General features: G+C 44.8%; 1 protein-coding gene across 2 annotated transcripts in view; it reads left to right on the forward strand.

Moving 5' to 3' along the window:
- The window catches only part of LOC123761738 (UDP-glucuronosyltransferase 1A7-like), a 105,176-nt gene that overhangs the window by 14,134 nt on the left and 69,748 nt on the right, over positions 1-21,294 (forward strand). For both annotated transcript variants that reach the window (XM_069339453.1, XM_069339448.1), the window contains exon 2: positions 13,422-13,889. In XM_069339453.1, coding sequence (XP_069195554.1) covers positions 13,422-13,889 — 468 coding nt within the window. The remainder of the gene's footprint in view (positions 1-13,421; positions 13,890-21,294) is intronic.

Raw genomic sequence — 21,294 nt, forward strand, 5'->3', positions numbered from 1 at the left:
TGTCCACTGTTGGTGTTCCTCTGTTGGTGTCCTCTGTTGGTGTCCCAGTGTTGGTGTCTTCTGTTTGTGTCCCTATGTTGGTGTCCTCTGTTGGTGTCCCTCTGTTTGTGTCCTCTGTTTGTGTCCCTCAATTGGTGTCCCTCTGTTGGTGTCCCTCTGTTGGTGTCCCTCCGTTGGTGTCCCTCTGTTGTTGTCTTTCTGTTGGTGTCCTCTGTTGGTGTTCCTCTGTTGGAGTCCTCTGTTGGTGTTCTTCTGTTTGTGTCCTCTGTTGGCGTCCTTCTGTTGGTGTCCTCTGTTTGTGTCCTTCTGTTGGTGTCCTGTGTTGGTGTCCCCCTATTGGTGTCCCTCTGTTGGTGTCCCTCTGTTGGTGTCCTCTGTTTAAGTTCCTCTGTTGGTGTCCCACTGTTGGTGTCCTCTGTTGGTGTCCCACTGTTGGTGTCCTCTGTTGGTGTCCTCTGTTGGTGTCCCACTGTTGGTGTCCTCTGTTTGTGTCCTTCTGTTGGTGTCCTGTGTTGGTGTCCCTCTGTTGGTGTCCCTCTGTTGGTGTCCTCTGTTGGTGTTCCTCTGTTGGTGTCTTATGTTGTGGTTCTTCTGATGGTGTCCTCTGTTGGTGTCCCTCTGTTGGTGACCTCTTGTTGGTGTCCTCTGTTGGTATACTCTGTTTGTGTCCGTCTGTTGGTGTCCGCTGTTGGTGTCCCTCTGTTGGTGTCCCTCTGTTGGTATACTCTGTTTGTGTTCTTTGTTGGAGACCGCTGTTGGTGAACTCTGTTGGTGTCCTCTATTAGTGACCTCTGTTAGTGACCTCTGTTGGGGTCCTCTGTTGGTGTCCTCTGTTGGTTTCCTCTGTTGATATCCGCTGTTGGTGTCCTCTGTTGGTGTCCTCTGTTGGTTTCCTCTGTTGGTGTCCCTCTGTTGGTGTCTCTAGATCTCTGTTTGTGTCCTATGTTGGGGACGTCTGTTGGTGTCCCTCTGTTGGTGTCCTCTGTTAGTGATCTGTGTTGGTGTCCTCTGTTGGTGTTCCTCTGATGGTGTCCTCTGTTGGTGTTCGTCTGTGGGTGTCCTCTGTTTGTGTCCCTCTGTTGGTGTCCCTCTGTTGGTGTCCTCTGTTGGTATCCCTCTGTTGGTGTCCCTCTGTTGGTGTCCCTCTGTTGGTGCCCTCTGCTGGTGTCCCTCTGTTGGTGTCCTCTGTTTGTGTCCTTCTGTTGGTGTCCTCTGTTGGTGTCCCTCTATTGGTGTCCCTCTGTTGGTGTCCCTCTGTTGGTGTCCTCTGTTGGTGTTCCTCTGTTGGTGTCCTCTGTTGGTGTTCGTCTGTGGGTGTCCTCTGTTTGTGTCCCTCTGTTGGTGTCCCTCTGTTGGTGTCCTCTGTTGGTATCCCTCTGTTGGTGTCCCTCTGTTGGTGTCCCTCTGTTGGTGTCCCTCTGTTGGTGCCCTCTGCTGGTGTCCCTCTGTTGGTGTCCTCTGTTTGTGTCCTTCTGTTGGTGTCCTCTGTTGGTGTCCCTCTATTGGTGTCCCTCTGTTGGTGTCCCTATGTTGGTGTCCTCTGTTGGTGTTCCTCTGTTGATGTCCCTCTGTTGGTGTCCTCTGGTGGTATTCCTCTGTTGGTGTCTTATGTTGGTATCCCTCCGTTGGTTTCCTCTGTTGGTATCCCTCTGCTAGTATCCCTCCGTTGGTGTCCCTCTCTTGGTGTCCCTCTCTTGGTGTCCTCCGTTGGTGTCCCTCTGTTTGTGTCCTCTGTTTGTGTTCCTCTGATGGTGTTCCTCTGTTAGTGTCCCTCTGTTGGTGTCCCTCTGTTAGTGTCCCTCTGTTGGTGTCCCTCTGTTGGTGTATCCTCTGTTCGTGTTCTCTTTTGATGTTCCTCTGTTGGTGTCCTCTGTTGGTGTCCCTGTGTTGGTGTCATCTGTTTGTGTCCCTCTGTTGGTTGTCCTCTGTTGGTGTCCCTCTGTGTTCTCTGTTTGTGTCCCTCAGTTGGTGTCCCTCTGCTGGTGTTCCTCTGTTGGTGTCCCCCCGTTGGTGTCCTCTGTTGGTGTCCTTCTGTTGGTGTTCCCTCTGTTGGTGTCCACTGTTGGTGTTCCTCTGTTGGTGTTCTCTGTTGGTGTCCCAGTGTTGGTGTCTTCTGTTTGTGTCCCTATGTTGGTGTCCTCTGTTGGTGTCCCTCTGTTTGTGTCCTCTGTTTGTGTCCCTCAATTGGTGTCCCTCTGTTGGTGTCCCTCTGTTGGTGTCCCTCCGTTGGTGTCCCTCTGTTGTTGTCTTTCTGTTGGTGTCCTCTGTTGGTGTTCCTCTGTTGGAGTCCTCTGTTGGTGTTCTTCTGTTTGTGTCCTCTGTTGGCGTCCTTCTGTTGGTGTCCTCTGTTTGTGTCCCTCTGTTGGTGTCCTTTGTTGGTGTTTCTCTGTTGGTGTCCTCTGTTTGTGTCCCTCTGTTGGTGTCCCTTTGTTGGTGTCTGCTGTTGGTGTCCCTCTGTTGGTGTCCTCTGTTGGGGACCTCTGTTGGTGTTATCTGTTGGTGACCTCTGTTGGTGTCCTATATTTTTGTACTCTGTTTGTGATCTCTGTTGGTGATCTCTTTTTATGATCTCTGTTGGTGACCTCTGTTGGTGACCACTGTTGGTGACCTCTGTTGTTGTCCTCTGTTAGTGACCTCTGTTGGTGACCTCTGTTGGTATCCTCTGTTGGTGTCCCTCTGTCGTTGTCCTATGTTGGGGACCTCTGTTGGTGTTGTCTGTTGGTGACCTCTGTACGTGTCTTCTTTTTTTGTTTTCTGTTGGTGACCTCTGTTGGTGACCTCTGTTTGTGTCCTCTGTTGGTGACCTCTGTTGGTGACCTCTGTTGGTGTCCTCTGTTGGTGTCTCTCTGTTGGTGACCTATGTTGAGGACTTCTGTTGGTGTCTTCTGTTAGTGGCCACTGTTGGTATCCTCTGTTGGTGTTCCTCTGTTGGTGTACCTCTGTTGGTGTCCTCTGTTTGTGTCCCTCTGTTGGTGTTCCTCTGTTGGTGTCTTCTGTTTGTGTCCCTCTGTTGGTGTCTCTCTGTTGGTGTCCTATGTTGGGGACTTCTGTTGGTGTCCCTCTGTTGGTGTCCTCTGTTAGTGACCACTGTTGGTGTCCTCTGTTGGTGTTCCTCTGTTGGTGTACCTCTGTTGGTGTCCTCTGTTTGTGTCCCTCTGTTGGTGTCACTCTGTTGGTGTCCCTCTGTTGGTGCCCTCTGCTGGTGTCCCTCTGCTGGTGTCCTCTGTTTGTGTCCTTCTGTTGGTGTCCTCTGTTGTGTCCTCTGTTGGTGTCCTCTATTGGTGTCCCTCTGTTGGTGTTATCTGTTTAAGTTCCTCTGTTGGTGTCCCTCTGTTGGTGTCCTTTGTTTGCGACCTCTGTTTGTGTCCCTCTGTTGGTGTCCTCTGTTTGTGTCCCTCTGTTGGTGTCCCTCTGTTGGTGTCCTCTGTTGGTGTTCTCTGATGGTGTCTTATGTTGGGGACCTGTGTTGGTGACTTTTGTTGGTGTCCTCAATTTTTGTCCACTGTTGGTGACCTCTGTTGGTGACCTCTGTTTGTGTCCTCTGTTGATGACCTCTGTTGGTGACCTCTGTTTTGTCTTCTGTTTGTGTCCCTCTGTTGGTGTCTTCTCTTGGTGTCCCTCTGTTGGTGTTCCTCTGTTGGTGTCCGCTGTTGGTGACCTCTGTTGGTGTCCTTTGTTGGTGACCTCTGTTTGTGTTCTCTGTTGGTGTCCTTTGTTGGTGATCTCTGTTGGTGTCCTCAGTTAGTGTCCTCTGTTGTTGACCTCTGTTGGTGACCTCTGTTGGTAACCTCTGTTGGTGTCGTCTGTTGGTGACCTCTGTTGGTGTCCCTCTATTGGTGACCTCTGTTGGTATCCTCTGTTTGTGTCCCTCTGTTGGTGTCCCTCTATTGGTGTCCTCTGTTGGTGTCCTCTGTTGATGACGTCTGTTGATGTCCTATGTTGCGACCTCTGTTTGTGTCCCTCTGTTGGTGTCCTCTGTTAGTGACCTCTGTTGGTGTCCGCTGTTGGTGTCCTCTGTTGGTGTCCTCTGTTGATGACCTCTGTTGGTGACCTCTGTTGGTGTCCTCTGTTGGTGACCTCTGTTGATGACCTCTGGTGGTGACCTCTGTTGGTGTCCTCTGTTGGTGTCCTCTGTTTTTTGTCCTCTGTTTGTGACCTCTGTTGGTGTTCTCTGTTGGTGTCGTGTGTTGGTGTCCTCTGTTGGTGTCCTCTGTTGGTGTCCTTTGTTGGTCAGGTCTGTTGGTGTCCTTCTGTTTGTGTCCTCTGTTTGTGTCCCTCTGTTGGTGTCCCTCTGTTGGTGTCCCTCCGTTGGTGTCCTCTGTTGGTGTTCCTCTGTTTGTGTTCTCTGTTTGTGTCCCTCTGTTGGTGTCCTTCCGTTGGTGACGTCTGTTGGTATCCCTCTATTGGTGTCCCTCTGTTGGTGTCCCTCTGTTGGTGTCCTCTGTTGGTGTCCTATGTTGGTGTTATCTGTTGGTGACCTCTGTTGGTGTCCTCTATTTTGTCCTCTGTTGGTGACCTCTGTTGGTGACCTCTGTTTGTGTCCTCTGTTGGTGACCTCTGTTGGTTACCTCTGTTGGTTACCTCTGTTGGTGTCTTCTGTTTTTGTCGCTCTGTATGTGTCCACTGTTGGTGTCCCTCTGTTGGTGTCCTCTGTTGGTGACCTCTGTTGGTATCCTCTGTTTGTGTCCCTCTGTTGGTGTCCCTCCGTTGGTGTCCTCTGTTGGTGTTCCTCTGTTTGTGTTCTCTGTTTGTGTCCCTCTGTTGGTGTCCCTCCGTTGGTGACGTCTGTTGGTATCCCTCTATTAGTGTCCCTCTGTTGGAGTCCCTCTGTTGGTGTCCTCTGTTGGTGTCCTCTGTTGATGACGTCTGTTGATGTCCTATGTTGGCGACCTCTGTTTGTGTCCTCTGTTAGTGACCTCTGTTGGTGACCTCTGTTGGTATCCGCTGGTTGTGTCCCTCTGTTGGTGTCCTATGTTGGGGACCTCTGTTGGTGTTATCTGTTGGTGACCTCTGTTGGTGTCCTCTATTCTTGTCCTCTGTTGGTGACCTCTGTTGGTGACCTCTGTTTGTGTCCTCTGTTGGTTACCTCTGTTGGTGAACTCTGTTGGTGTCTTCTGTTTTTGTCGCTCTGTTGGTGTCCACTGTTGGTGTCCCTCTGTTGGTGTCCTGTGTTGGTGACCACTGTTGGTGACCTCTGTTGGTGTCCTATGTTGGTGTTATCTGTTGGTGACCTCTGTTGGTGTCCTCTATTTTGTCCTCTGTTGGTGACCTCTGTTGGTGACCTCTGTTTGTGTCCTCTGTTGGTGACCTCTGTTGGTTACCTCTGTTGGTTACCTCTGTTGGTGTCTTCTGTTTTTGTCGCTCTGTATGTGTCCACTGTTGGTGTCCCTCTGTTGGTGTCCTCTGTTGGTGACCTCTGTTGGTATCCTCTGTTTGTGTCCCTCTGTTGGTGTCCCTCTATTGGTGTCCTCTGTTGGTTCTCCTCTGTTTGTGTTCTCTGTTTGTGTCCCTCTGTTGGTGTCCCTCCGTTGGTGACGTCTGTTGGTATCCCTCTATTAGTGTCCCTCTGTTGGTGTCCCTCTGTTGGTGTCCTCTGTTGGTGTCCTCTGTTGATGACGTCTGTTGATGTCCTATGTTGGCGACCTCTGTTTGTGTCCTCTGTTAGTGACCTCTGTTGGTGACCTCTGTTGGTATCCGCTGGTTGTGTCCCTCTGTTGGTGTCCTATGTTGGGGACCTCTGTTGGTGTTATCTGTTGGTGACCTCTGTTGGTGTCCTCTATTCTTGTCCTCTGTTGGTGACCTCTGTTGGTGACCTCTGTTTGTGTCCTCTGTTGGTTACCTCTGTTGGTGAACTCTGTTGGTGTCTTCTGTTTTTGTCGCTCTGTTGGTGTCCACTGTTGGTGTCCCTCTGTTGGTGTCCTGTGTTGGTGACCACTGTTGGTGACCTCTGTTGGTGTCCTATGTTGGTGTTATCTGTTGGTGACCTCTGTTGGTGTCCTCTATTTTGTCCTCTGTTGGTGACCTCTGTTGGTGACCTCTGTTTGTGTCCTCTGTTGGTGACCTCTGTTGGTTACCTCTGTTGGTGTCTTCTGTTTTTGTCGCTCTGTATGTGTCCACTGTTGGTGTCCCTCTGTTGGTGTCCTCTGTTGGTGACCTCTGTTGGTATCCTCTGTTTGTGTCCCTCTGTTGGTGTCCCTCTATTGGTGTCCTCTGTTGGTTCTCCTCTGTTTGTGTTCTCTGTTTGTGTCCCTCTGTTGGTGTCCCTCCGTTGGTGACGTCTGTTGGTATCCCTCTATTAGTGTCCCTCTGTTGGTGTCCCTCTGTTGGTGTCCTCTGTTGGTGTCCTCTGTTGATGACGTCTGTTGATGTCCTATGTTGGCGACCTCTGTTTGTGTCCTCTGTTAGTGACCTCTGTTGGTGACCTCTGTTGGTATCCGCTGGTTGTGTCCCTCTGTTGGTGTCCTATGTTGGGGACCTCTGTTGGTGTTATCTGTTGGTGACCTCTGTTGGTGTCCTCTATTCTTGTCCTCTGTTGGTGACCTCTGTTGGTGACCTCTGTTTGTGTCCTCTGTTGGTTACCTCTGTTGGTGAACTCTGTTGGTGTCTTCTGTTTTTGTCGCTCTGTTGGTGTCCACTGTTGGTGTCCCTCTGTTGGTGTCCTGTGTTGGTGACCACTGTTGGTGACCTCTGTTGGTGTCCTATGTTGGTGTTATCTGTTGGTGACCTCTGCTGGTGTCCTCTATTTTGTCCTCTGTTGGTGACCTCTGTTGGTGACCTCTGTTTGTGTCCTCTGTTGGTGACCTCTGTTGGTTACCTCTGTTGGTTACCTCTGTTGGTGTCTTCTGTTTTTGTCGCTCTGTATGTGTCCACTGTTGGTGTCCCTCTGTTGGTGTCCTCTGTTGGTGACCTCTGTTGGTATCCTCTGTTTGTGTCCCTCTGTTGGTGTCCCTCTATTGGTGTCCTCTGTTGGTTCTCCTCTGTTTGTGTTCTCTGTTTGTGTCCCTCTGTTGGTGTCCCTCCGTTGGTGACGTCTGTTTGTATCCCTCTATTGGTGTCCCTCTGTTGGTGTCCCTCTGTTGGTGTCCTCTGTTGGTGTCCTCTGTTGATGACGTCTGTTGATGTCCTATGTTGGCGACCTCTGTTTGTGTCCTCTGTTAGTGACCTCTGTTGGTGACCTCTGTTGGTATCCGCTGGTTGTGTCCCTCTGTTGGTGTCCTATGTTGGGGACCTCTGTTGGTGTTATCTGTTGGTGACCTCTGTTGGTGTCCTCTATTCTTGTCCTCTGTTGGTGACCTCTGTTGGTGACCTCTGTTTGTGTCCTCTGTTGGTTACCTCTGTTGGTGAACTCTGTTGGTGTCTTCTGTTTTTGTCGCTCTGTTGGTGTCCACTGTTGGTGTGGACACCAACAGAGTCCTGTGGTGTCCTGTGTTGGTGACCACTGTTGGTGACCTCTGTTGGTGTCCTATGTTGGTGTTATCTGTTGGTGACCTCTGTTGGTGTCCTCTATTTTGTCCTCTGTTGGTGACCTCTGTTGGTGACCTCTGTTTGTGTCCTCTGTTGGTGACCTCTGTTGGTTACCTCTGTTGGTTACCTCTGTTGGTGTCTTCTGTTTTTGTCGCTCTGTATGTGTCCTCTGTTGGTGTCCCTCTGTTGGTGTCTTCTGTTGGTGACCTCTGTTGGTATCCTCTGTTTGTGTCCCTCTGTTGGTGTCCCTCTATTGGTGTCCTCTGTTGGTGCTCTCTGTTGGTGTCCTCTGTTGGTGTCCTCTGTTGATGACGTCTGTTGATGTCCTATGTTGGCGACCTTTATCTGTGTCCCTCTGTTGGTGTCCTCTGTTATTGACCTCTGTTGGTGACCTCTGTTGGTATCCTCTGTTGGTGTCCCTCTGTTGGTGTCCTTTGTTGGGGACCTCTGTTGGTGTCCTTTATTTTTGTCCTCTGTTGGTGACCTCTGTTGGTGACACCTCTGTTGGTGTCCTTTGTTGATGACGTCTGTTGATGTCATCAACATCAACTGATGATGTTGATGTTGACGACCTCTGTTGGTGACCTCTGTTTGTGTCCTCTGTTGGTGACCTCTGTTGGTGACCTCTGTTGGTGACCTCTGTTGGTTACCTCTGTTGGTTACCTCTGTTGGTGTCTTCTGTTTTTGTCGCTCTGTATGTGTCCACTGTTGGTGTCCCTCTGTTGGTGTCCGCTGTTGGTGTCCTTCGGTTGGTGACCTCTTGTTGGTGTCCTGTGTTGGTGACCACTGTTGGTGACCTCTGTTGGTGTCCTCTATTGGTGACCTCTGTTGGTGTCCTCTGTTTGTGTCCCTCTGTTGGTGTCCCTCTATTGGTGTCCTCTGTTGGTGTTCTCTGTTGGTGTCCTCTGTTGGTGTCCTCTGTTGATGACGTCTGTTGGTGTCCTGTGTTGGTGACCACTGTTGGTGTCCCTCTATTGGTGTCCTCTATTGGTGACCTCTGTTGGTGTCCTCTGTTTGTGTCCCTCTGTTGGTGTCCCTCTATTGGTGTCCTCTGTTGGTGTTCTCTGTTGGTGTCCTCTATTGGTGACCTCTGTTGGTGTCCTCTGTTTGTGTCCCTCTGTTGGTGTCCCTCTATTGGAGTCCTCTGTTGGTGCTCTCTGTTGGTGTCCTCTGTTGGTGTCCTATGTTAGTGTGTAACGGGGGGTGGGGGGAAATAGCTCTCTCTTGTCCATTATTCCACCCCCCAGTTAACTAACGAGGCCGGGGGAAACAGCTCTCTCTAGTCCGTTATCCCGTCCCCAGTTAGCTAACTATTCTAGAGCACCTCCAGAGTTCCTACGGCAGCCCCTCTCGTTCAACACCTTGTAACCTAGGTATTCGACTACCTAGGTGCGGGGACTACAAGGCGCCGTACCTTGATCAGCAACCCGAAACTCTAGAGAACTCTAGAATATATTTCACTGCCACAAACGTATAAGAGAAACGAAAGGAAAGAGATGAATAATGAAGTAATTAGTGAGGGTGTGGGTGAGAGAGGTAGAGAGGTGGGAGGAGCGAGGGTGTGGGGGAGAGAGGTAGAGAGGTGGGAGGAGCGAGGAGGGTCATCAGATGAAAGGGAGAGTTCGGAGAGGGGTGGAGGGAGAGGAATAGATAAGTAGAAGTGTGAAAGTAGATAGTAGAAGTAGAAGAGTAGATAATAGAAGAAGAAATGCTGCCACCATCCATTCTAGACCATTACATACAAGACAAGGAATGGAACTTGTCTGTATCACAAAATTCTCAAAGATGTTAACACGAGGTCATTATTAGTCTGTTCCATCTGTATCATGTACTCATTAAAATCATGAACCCATTAACCGCAGAGGCTTTCTCACCTCAACTCAAAACTCTAGGGAGCAAAGTTAAAGACAATTTAATAATAAATTCATAAATTATATTTCACATAAGTATCATAATTTAAGCAATTCATATGTTCAAGTTTAATATGCAATGTGAGTCATCATCCAAGAATTTGAGACCCCTACAACTTGACTGCCCCTGATCCTCACACAACATATGTAAGCACGACCAAGTCACCTTAATGTTCAACTCACCAAGTGTCTGCCTATAGCTGGATAGAAGGGGGGGGGGGGTCTGTAGTTGATAGAGACTGTCCCGCCCCGCCGGCTGACAGCCTCCCTGGCTAGGCTGTCTTCTGCTCTGCTCTGCTCTGCTGTCTCGTCTCTTAATGCTCCCGAATCGATAGCTCTCCGAGTATATATTGGGAAACCTAGTAGCTAACTCCTCTTTAGCTTTACTTTGCTGAATCAACAAGCCAGCCCTCACCACACCAGATGCTGCTCCCTAACAAGAACCACAATGTCATAATGGGACTCATCCGCACTGCTGAAATGATAGCAGGCACGAACACCAAGGAATTTGTACGAATTCTGAACATCATGTACGCTGACAACGGTTTACCAACATTTACTGTTCGTGACGAGCTCTTCACAACAACAGCCTCAGCCAACACCAATGCTACGACTTCAGCAACAAATACCACTTCTGCTTCTAACATCAACATCACCATCCCTTCAACTGCATTGGCAGATATCCTGTCTGCTGACGCCCACCCTGTGCAACCTGCTACAGATTCTGCAACATCCTTGCACACTGCTACTACTCCAGACGAACCATCTATTTCTCCAGTGGTACCTGAGACTACACCAGCTTCCCCAGTAACTACACCAGCCGCACCTGAGACTACACCAGCTTCACAGGCACCTACACCTGATGCATCTGCAAACCAACACTTGTCTTCCGATGATGACTCTACTGCCTCGATTGACGTTGAAGCACAATCACCAGCCTCAGCCCAGGAGACAGATTGTGAAGAAACTCCGGAAATAGCAGGAGTGCGTTAACAGCGTGACAGGAATGAAGTTGGATCGCCCGAGTTCAGATGGTTCTCCAGCCAGATGTACATGACGGCAGACATCATGAAGCAAGCCTATCCAGAAAACACATTCAATCTGCATAACAACGTAATCTTCGAGGAATGCGATGAGTCTACACTGTCACCTGACCTCTTCAACAGTGACTACTCCGAGTACAAACATCAGATGATTACACGAAACATGAAGAAATAGAAAGAAGAAAGAAGACAGAAGAAAGAAGAACAGAAGAAGAAAGAAGAAGCACCACACAACAGCAGCAAGAATAGAACTGCCACTGCCGCCTTCCAGACCCGTCTCCCAGCCTAGCCAGTTGTAGGGTTGTTTGCAGCATCGACATATTGACACGCAGCTGGGTCAAGCCCTGGCACTTTTCTTTTCAACTCCAGCATTTCCTCTCACCGACTTCTCTTCAGCTGTCCCCACTTCAACGCTCGCCCCAATGGGCATCTTCTCCTGCATTATTCGATATTCAATTATTCGCTAACTCCGCCCACAAGTAGATAGCCTCAGGCACTCTACCAAGCCACTCCTTAAACGTCGGCATGTTTGAAGGCTACCAGGCTCCAATTATAAGATTAGCAGAAGCAAGGTGAAATTTGCATGATCTGACCTCAGGTCACTTGAGGTCATTAACGCTTAGAGGTGTGAGTCTCAGGCCGACAACTTGGCGCCTCTCAAATCCCTGTCTGTGACTCCTGAATCTCTATGTATTAAATAAAACTAAAGCAAACACTTTTACAGTGTTACAAGTGACCTCTGTTGGTGTCCGCTGTTGGTGTCCTCTGTTGGTGTCCGCTGTTGATGACCTCTGTTGGTGACATCTGTTGGTGTCCTCTGTTGGTGTCCTCTGTTTTTGTCCTCTGTTGGTGACCTCTGTTGGTGTCCGCTGTTGGTGTCCTCTGTTGGTGTCCGCTGTTGATGACCTCTGTTGGTGTCCGCTGTTGGTGTCCTCTGTTGGTGTCCTCTGTTGATGACCTCTGTTGGTGTCCGCTGTTGATGACCTCTGTTGGTGTCCGCTGTTGATGACCTCTGTTGGTGTCCGCTGTTGATGACCTCTGTTGGTGTCCGCTGTTGATGACCTCTGTTGGTGTCCGCTGTTGGTGTCCTCTGTTGGTGTCCTCTGTTGATGACCTCTGTTGGTGACATCTGTTGGTGTCCTTTGTTGGTGTCCTCTGTTGGTGTTCTCTGTTGGTGTCGTGTGTTGGTGACCTCTGTTGGTGTCCGCTGTTGGTGTCCTCTGTTGGTGTCCGCTGTTGGTGTCCTCTGTTGGTGTCCTCTGTTGGTGTCCTCTGTTGGTGTCCTCTGTTGGTGTTCTCTGTTGGTGTCCTCTGTTGGTGTCCTTTGTTGGTGTCCTCTGTTGGTGTTCTCTGTTGGTGTCGTGTGTTGGTGACCTCTGTTGGTGTTCTCTGTTGGTGTCCTTTGCTGGTGACCCCTGTTGGTGTTCTCTGTTGGTGTCGTGTGTTGGTGTCCTCTGTTGGTGTCCTCTATTGGTGTCCTCTGTTGGTGTCCTTTGTTGGTGACCTCTGTTAGTGTCCTCTGTTAGTGACATCTGTTGGTGTCCTCTGTTGATGACCTCTGTTGGTGTCCGCTGTTGGTGTCCTCTGTTGGTGTCCTCTGTTGATGACCTCTGTTGGTGACATCTGTTGGTGTCCTCTGTTGGTGACCTCTGTTGATGACCTCTGGTGGTGACCTCTGTTGGTGTCCTCTGTTTTTGTCCTCTGTTGGTGACCTCTGTTGGTGTTCTCTGTTGGTGTCCTTTGCTGGTGACCCCTGTTGGTGTTCTCTGTTGGTGTCGTGTGTTGGTGTCCTCTGTTGGTGTCCTCTATTGGTGTCCTCTGTTGGTGTCCTTTGTTGGTGACCTCTGTTAGTGTCCTCTGTTAGTGACCTCTGTTGGGGTCCTTTGTTGTTTTTCTCTGTTGGTTTCCTCTGTTGGTGTCCTTTGTTGGTGTCCTCTGTTGGTTTCCTCTGTTGGTGACCTCTGTTGGTGACCTCTGTTTGTGTCCTCTGTTTTTGTCCTCTATTGGTGACCTCTGTTTTTGTCCTCTGTTGGTGACCTGTTGGTGTTCTCTGTTGGTGTCCTCTGTTGGTGTCCTCTGTTGGTGTCCTCTGTTGGTGTCCTCTGTTGGTGTCCTCTGTTGGTGTCCTCTGTTGGTGTCCTCTGTTGGTGTCCTCTGTTGGTGTCCTCTGTTGGTGTCCTCTGTTGGTGACCTCTGTTTGTGTCCTCTGTTAGTGTCCTCTGTTGGTGACCTCTGTTAGTGTCTTCTGTTGGTGTTTTAGTATTCTAAAGTTCTAGTGTTTCAAGGTTGTAGTGTTCCAAATTTCTTGTGTTCGAAGGTTCCAGTGTTCTAAGTTTCTAGTGTTCTAAAGTTCTGTTTATATTCTGCTTATATTGGTTATTCTTATTATTTTTATTACTATTATTATTATTATTATTATTATTATTATTATTAAAAGTATTGATCTAATGTCAATTGTATTCATAATATATTATCCGATTACATTTTCGTCATAAACAACAGGAGAGAGAGAGAGAGAGAGAGAGAGAGAGAGAGGAGAGAGAGAGAGAGAGAGAGAGAGAGAGAGAGAGAGAGAGAGAGAGAGAGAGAGATAGAGAGAGAGAGAGAGAGAGAGAGAGAGAGAGAGAGAGAGAGAGAGAGAGAGAGAGAGAGAGAGAGAGAGAGAGAGAGAGAGATAGAGAGAGAGAGAGAGAGAGAGAGAGAGAGAGAGAGAGAGAGAGAGAGAGAGAGAGAGAGAGAGAGAGAGAGAGAGAGAGAGAGAGAGAGATAGAGAGAGAGAGAGAGAGAGAGAGAGAGAGAGAGAGAGAGATAGAGAGAGAGAGAGAGAGAGAGAGAGAGAGAGAGAGAGAGAGAGAGAGAGAGAGAGAGAGAGAGAGAGAGAGAGAGAGAGAGAGAGAGAGAGAGATAGAGAGAGAGAGAGATAGAGAGAGAGAGAGAGAGAGAGAGAGAGAGAGAGAGAGAGAGAGAGAGAATATCACTCATCGAATGTAATGAATATTTCCAGGTAACTTCCGACTCTCTTCACAAGACATCAGAACGAGTGTCTCAAATTCCTTCCGAATCCAACTCAAGTTCACCTGAAGGCCCTGATATTGTGTCCAGAAGCCCTGGTACCATCCCCAAAGTCCCTGAAGATTCTAAAACTGACGACAATGACCCCGGAGGCCCTGAAGCGGCATTTAGGGACTCCGCAGTAGCCTCGTCACACCCTGAAAGCGGGGAGCAGGATGCCAGCGTCCTGGACCACCCTGGTACCCTATCCGGGCACTCAGACGATGTCCCTGACGGTGAGGGTAGCCCTGCTGGCGACGGAGAAGGCCCCGGGGTGGTGGTGGTGGCCCTTGGGGGCGGCGAGGATCTGGTGGTGATAGCCCAGATCGCCTCTGTGCTCCATAGACACGGCCACCGCGTTACAGCGGTCCTGTACGGCCCTGCAGGTCCCAGGGACGAGGTCTTCCCGTCGGGAGTCAAGGTGAGTTGTAATGTTTGTAGAGATGTGTTTCCTTTAATAGTGTGTGTGTAACCTGGTTGTGCTTGCGTGGGTTGAGCTCTGGCTCTTTGCTCTCTCACCTCTCTACTGTCAATAAACTTTTTCGTGATTGTTGAGAGATATTTATCAACCAGAGTGGTTTGACTGGCCCGACTGGCTCTATCAGTTAGTCAGGTCAGATTGACCCTTTAACCTGTGCCTCTTATTATTTAACCCCCTTGTCACCAGGCTGCCTAGCCTCCCCATACTCCCTTGCTCCATTGTACCTTGGCTTTGTCTGTGTTCTCTAGTGTTAACTATCAGGGTACCTGTGTACCTCAAAGTAATCTACCTCATTTTGTTATAGTTTAGCTTTAGAGATTTACTATAGTGTAATTACTTTAGTGTAGTAAACTATTGATTTAAATTAATCCCCTAAAGTAAAGTCAATTTAATTTATATTGGTCATCTATTGGAATTAATTATTTTAGTTCATTTTAATTTTTTTCTTAAGTTCATACAAATTTTAAGATCATAACTAAGCTATTCTTAGTAAATTAGCATTAAGTTTATATTACTTTAAGATTTTTATAAAACTTATTTTTCTTTGTAACCCAGGTTGCCTATAGCCTCTCTAGACTCCCTGGCTCCATTGTTCTCCTGGCTTTGTCTGTGTCTTCAAGTGCAAATTATTACTTGCAGTGTACCTGAGAGTACCTTTAAGCAATCTACCCTGTTTTTGTATATCTTTGTATATTTTTTTTATATCTAGATCTTTTTAGAAGTACTTTTTTACCGTCAAAGAACCCTCTTAAAATGCAAACTGGTATAGGCCCTGAACTAAACCTCTTATCTAGTATCTATGATGCTAATCATCCCTTGAATGATCAAAATTGCAGGTATTTTACAGCACATGATGTAAACAATGTATTAACACATAATCACAATGTTTCTGTAATTAACTCGAATGTAAGAGCTCTAAGAGATGATGATGTTAGTGTCCTAATTCAAACAGTTCACAATAAATTATCTTTTGTTGTGCTTACTGAAAGGTGGTTAAAAGAGGACACTAGTCAACTCTACAATATACCAAACTTCTCAGCCATTCACAACTGTCGTTCTACTCAGAGAGGTGGTGGTACTGCTCTTTACTACCGCCGAGAACTAACTTGCTTAAATGTAATTAAAACTAGAGACTCCTATGGAGAGTATATCTTTGCCTGTTTCAGTTCAAGGATGCCGAGTCTGTCCTGACTGTGGGAGCAGTCTATAGAAGTCCTAACACTGATGTGTCCAAATTCAACTCTAACCTCAGAAATTTAATACTAAAGAACAAACTGAACAAAAGCCACCTAGTTATCTCAGGGGACTTTAATATTGACCTCTGCGAGCCTGATAACCCTCCTGCTGCTAGTTTCCTCAACTGTATGAATTCCTGCTTCCTCATACCCTTAAGCACTAGACCTACTAGAGTTACTGATAGTACTGCCTCTGCTCTTGACCACATCTGGACTAACATAACCTCTCCACTTACATCAGGGATAATCACTGATAGGACCACAGACCATTACCCATCATTTCTCCTAACCAACATTAATAAACCACCTCTAGAGACAAGGAAGATAAGCGTTAGGCTGCACAATGAAACTTCTATAAGCAATTTTATGTGCTGCTGCTGCTAATATCAACTGAGAGGCTGAATTATGTAACATAGGGGACATCACTCTAGCAGTGTAAACATTTCTTCAGAGAACTCTCAGCCTCCATAACTTCCACTATCGATTTGCTAACGAAACAAATCACAACTAAACGGATAAACAATCCTTGGCTTACCAAGGGGGATACTTACATCTATTATTAACAAACATGACCTTGAGTATAGGTTAGGAGTCGTCTCCAAAGAATTTTCAAAGATTTATTCATCATTGCTGTCTAAAGTGATTAGGAGAGCCAAAATAAAATACTACTAAAATAAATTTACCCAAATTAAAGGCAACATTAAGAAAACATGGAGCACTATCTCCCAAATATTAGGATAACAAAAGATTTTATATAAAAAATAATACTCCTGTCCAATATCGATGGTGTGCTTTCAGCCTCTGAAACTGCTATTGAATTCAATAGGTTCTTCTCATCCATTGGGTCATCCCTTGCTAATGATATTTCCATCCTCCTATACTAATGTTCAGGACTACCTTACAGTAAACTATCCAGAGTCTCTGTACCAAACTCCTGCTAATTCCACTGATGTTAATGAGATAATCCTTTCTCTTAGAACCAAGTCTAGTGCCCTTGCTGAGATACCAACTCTGATTTACAAAAAACTCCAGATCTTTAGCCCCTGTTATTGCATTGCTCTACAACAAATTACTTGAACTCCAAACCTTTCCAGATATTCTAAAAAAAACGAGAGTAACCCCAGTCCATAAATGTGGTGATTTCACTGATGTCAACAACTTCAGACCTATATCAATTCTGCCAAACTTGTCAAAAATATTTGAAAAACTAATCTACAAGCAGCTTTACTCTTATCTAGCCAAACACAATATACTAAGCTCTTGTCAATATGGCTTCAGACCCAAAAAAGAGCACTAACGATGCACTTATTAGTATGCTTAACTTGATTCATGCAGCTCTTGATAAAAATGACTTCCCTGTTGGGGTTATTTGTTGACCTACGTAAGGCTTTTGACACTGTCACCCACCAAAACCTTCTTCTTAAATTACATCATTATGGAGTCAGAGGTCACTCCCTGCAGTACCTTCAGTCTTGCCTTACTGACAGGCTCCAGTATGTTTCTGTGAATAATTCCATTTCTCCCACCCTACCCATCAACACTGGTGTTCCACAGGGCAGCATACTTGGCCCTCTCCTTATTCTCTTCTACATTAATTTAATGACCTTCCAAATGCCTCTCAACACCTCAAACCAATGTTATTTGCTAATGCCACAACCTTCATTTTTTCGAGTCCTGACCCTCTTGCACTAAATATCAGTGAATAAAATGAACTAAATAATGTCAATCTTAGGCTAACTGCTAACAAACTCGCCCTTAACACTGACAAAACTTTCTATATTTTATTTGGCAATAAATCCTCAAATGAAATTAATCTAAGAATAAACAATATACAAATCAGTAACAAAGTTGATGGCAAATTCCTTGGTGTCCTCATCGATAACAAGCTGAATTTCCAGGGACACATTCTAAATATAGCAAAAAAAGTTTCTAAAACTGTTGGCATTCTTTCTAAGATCAGATATTATGTACCTCGCCCTGCCCTGGTGACGCTCTATTACTCTCTCCTCTATCCTTATCTAAATTTTAGTATTTGTGTTTGGGGTTCTACTACCCAAAATCATTTACGTCCTCTAATTACTCAACACAAAGCTTCTATTAGAACAATAACAAACTGGCCCCAGACAGCACTCGGTACCCTTACTCAAAACGTTGAATATGTTTTACTTATTTATTTATTTATTTATTTATTTATTTATATATATATATATATATATATATATATATATATATATATATATATATATATATATATATATATATATATATACAAGAAGGTACATTGGGATTGTGAGGATACATAATATAGGAATTACAATCTTGTAAAGCCACTAGCACGCGCAGCGTTTCGGGCAGGTCCTTAATCTAAGAAAATTTTAAGTAGGTAAATACTTGCAAAATTTATAAAAAATGATAACAGTTACAAGGCAAGAAAAAAAATAAAAGATGAGAGAATATTGTAGGTACAGTATATTAAAGCACATAGGTAGCTAAGATTGATTGCAATGACAGCTTGAATGGTAGTTGACAAAAATTAGTAGGCACAATACAGCATATGGCTAGCACATAAAAGAAGACAGCAATGAACACAATGATAAGGTTGTTTGGGTTAAGTACATAAAAATTAGGAGATTGGATAACACTGGATACAGAGCAAATTTAAAGCTCAGTGTAGGAAACTACGATGATGAAATTAGGTACTTTTTGGTTTTGCTTTTAAATGAGGCAAAAGTTTGACAGCTTTTCAATTCACTAGGGAGTGAGTTCCATAGACTAGATCCCTTAACTTGCATAGAGTGTTTACACAGATTAAGTTTGACCCTGGGGATATCAAAGAGATATTTATTTCTGGTGTGATGATAATGGGTCCTATTACATCTGTCCAGGGAGAGTTTCAGAGCTTGCATTTAAGAACAGGGTTTTGTAAATGTAGTTGACACAAGAGAATGTGTGGAGGGAGTTAATATTTAGCAAGTTTAGGGATTTAAACATAGGAAGATGAGTGCTGTCTGAAAGCAGAGTTAGTTATTATTCTGATAGCAGATTTTTGCTGGGTGATGATGGGCTTAAGGTGGTTTGCAGTGGTAGACCCCCATGCACAGATACCATAATTAAGATAGGGATAGATTAATGCATAATATAGTGAGAGGAGAGCAGAGTTAGGAACATAATATCTGATTTTGGAGAGTATACCAACTGTCTTAGAGACTTTCTTAGTTATGTGTTGAATGTGGGTGCTGAAGTTGAGTCTCTTGTCTAGGAATAGGACAAGAAACTTGCCATCATTTTTATTACTGATGTTAATGTTGTCTATCTGTAGCTGAATTGCATTTGATGATTTGCTTCCAAATAAGATGTAGTAGATCTTTTCTTTGTTTAATGTTAGTTTGTTAGTTGACATCCATAAGTGGACTTTTTTTAATTCATTATTCACAACATTATTTAGTGTATGTGGGTTGGGGTCTGAATAGATAAGGGTAGTATCATCAGCAAACAATATAGGTTTGAGAATATTAGAGACATTAGGCAGATCGTTTATATATATAAGAAATAGAAGAGGTCCTAAGATGCTGCCCTGTGGCACTCCAACGGTAATTGGTAGAGTGGAAGAAGTTGGATCATTGATGGTTACTCATTGGTGTCTGTCACTAAGATAGGATCGGATGTAGTCAAGGGCAAGGTCTCGGATTCCATAATGCTGGAGTTTAAGTAAGAGGTAGTTGTGATTAACAGTATCAAAGGCTTTTCTTAGGTCAATGAAGAGTCCAATCGGAAACTCATTTTTGTCAAGGGCTGAGTAGATAACGTCAAGGAGACTAATGATTGCATCGTTGGTGCTCTTTTGGGACCGGAAGCCAAACTGGCAGGGGCTGAGTATGTCGAATTTTACGAGGTAGGAATAGAGCTGTTTGTAAATAATTTTTTCAAATATTTTTGATAGAATGGGTAGATTTGATATTGGTCTATAATTGTTTATGTCCGCCGGATTGCCTCCTTTATGGACTGGCGTTACTCTTGCTTTTTTGAGGATATGAGGGAAGGTGTGACACTATAGATTTGTTGAACAGTAGTGCTATGGGTGGGGCAAGGGCATGGGAGGCACTCTTGTACACAATGGACGGAATTTCACTGGTGTTCCCTGCCTTGGTTTTTAGAGAGTGTATGATGGACACAACATCTGCCGGGCTGATTGGTGAAAGGAGAAGAGAGTTTGGATAGCTGCCTGAGAGATATGTGTTAATATATGTCTGAGTCTGTGGGATTTTACTGGCAAGATTAGCACCAACCGATGAAAAGAAACTATTAAATTCATTTGCCATTTCTAAATCAGTTGACGGTATATCCCCGTCCTTGTACAGTTTTAATTGGTTATGTGAGTGTTGTTTAGTTCCTAGGATACTAGAGATAGTTTTCCAAGTGCTTTTCATGTTGCCTTTTGCTTCATTGAATCTATTCACATAATATGCAAGTTTTGCCTTTCTTATGATACTGGTAAGCATTGATGAGTACCTTTTAGCTACTTCCTTTGAAACTAGGCCAATCCTAAGTTTCTTTTCATATTCATGTTTCTTGTTGATTGAGTTGAGAATGCCACTTGTGAGCCATGGATTGTTTAATCTTTTGTCAGTTACTTGCTTGGTAAGAAGGGGACAATGAAGGTTGTAGAGGCTTAGAGTTTTGGAGAGGAAGAGGTTAGCTAATGAATTTATATCATGGGTATTATTGAATTCAGAATCCCAGTTAATATTGTGAAGTGCCTCTGTAAGATTGTCCTAAAGCTGATTCACTGTGTAGCCTAAATGAAAGTTTCTTGCTTTTTGGTGGTGTTATGTCCATGTTCGCTATGAGAAAGGTAGGATAGTGGTCAGTTGTTCTGTCGTAGATTATACCAGATACAAGGGGAGCTGTTATGTTTGTCCATATGTGGTCCAAGGTAGTGGCTGATGTTTGAGTGACTCGGGTAGGTTTGGTGATTGTGGGGATTAGCATACAGGAGTTCATGCTGTTAAGGAAATAGTCAACTTGAGAGCAATTTTGTTGACCCAGGTCAATATTAAAGTCTCCTCCCAGAATGATGTGGTTTTTGTTGAGATTGTTGTTTATAATAAGATTCCTTAGGTTGTCTGAGAAAGAAGCTATGTTAGTATTGGGAAATCTATAGATGGCTCCAATAGTCAAAGAGGATTTAAGGGATTTAATTGTAAACTGAGCAAAAGTATATTCACAGTAGTCATCTCTGTCACTAATAACACTGTTGCAGATAAATGTATCTCGGTAATATATAGCTGTGCCACCACCTTTTTTATTAGGCCTACAGTTATGAATGGCTTTATAACCAGCTAAGTTGTAGAGTTGGGTATAGTCTTATATTTAGCCAAGTTTCTGTTAAAATAATGAACGATAAGGTTAGTACCTATTGCTGTGAGTAATGCATTTAAATCGTCAAAATGTTTACCAAGTGACCTAACATTTTGGTTATAAACTGATAGACAGGTGCTATTTTGGAGTTTGTTTTTAGCCTGGTGTGCTGTGAAATACTTGCAATAATGACGATCAATGTGCTGGTTGGTGTAGATATGAGACAGAAGATTTTGATCAGGATCAATATCAGTGTGCATAGGGATGCAGAGGGATCACGATACAAGATACACGATAAAGCAAAACACAAGAATAAAAGCAAATACAATAAAATAGTAACAATTTAGAAGTAAAATAAAGATCCAATAGATAGCCAGGGAGGACACAGAAGTTACATAAAATAAAAAACAAAAAATCAGTAGAGACTGACAATATAAATGTAAAATAAAAAATAATAAGAAAAATAATAATCATAAAGTAAAATGATCTTAAACATAATTATCTTAGTAATGTTAATTAAAATCCTATAATTAGTATGAACCTAAGAATACAAAGTGAGCTCAAATAGGTAATTCCCAAAAAAAAAAAAAAATGTCATATAAATTTAAGTAAGACTAGAAATCTACTCTAATATAAATCTAAGTGTAAAAATAAACAGGGTGAGAGTATATTCATGTGGAAGATTTTACTATGATACTGAGGTAGATGCTTATATAAACAATTATACTATTAATTAATTCCAATAAATGATT

Source organism: Procambarus clarkii, chromosome 5 (assembly GCF_040958095.1).
Source record: "Procambarus clarkii isolate CNS0578487 chromosome 5, FALCON_Pclarkii_2.0, whole genome shotgun sequence".
Taxonomy (NCBI): Eukaryota; Metazoa; Arthropoda; class Malacostraca; order Decapoda; family Cambaridae; genus Procambarus; species Procambarus clarkii.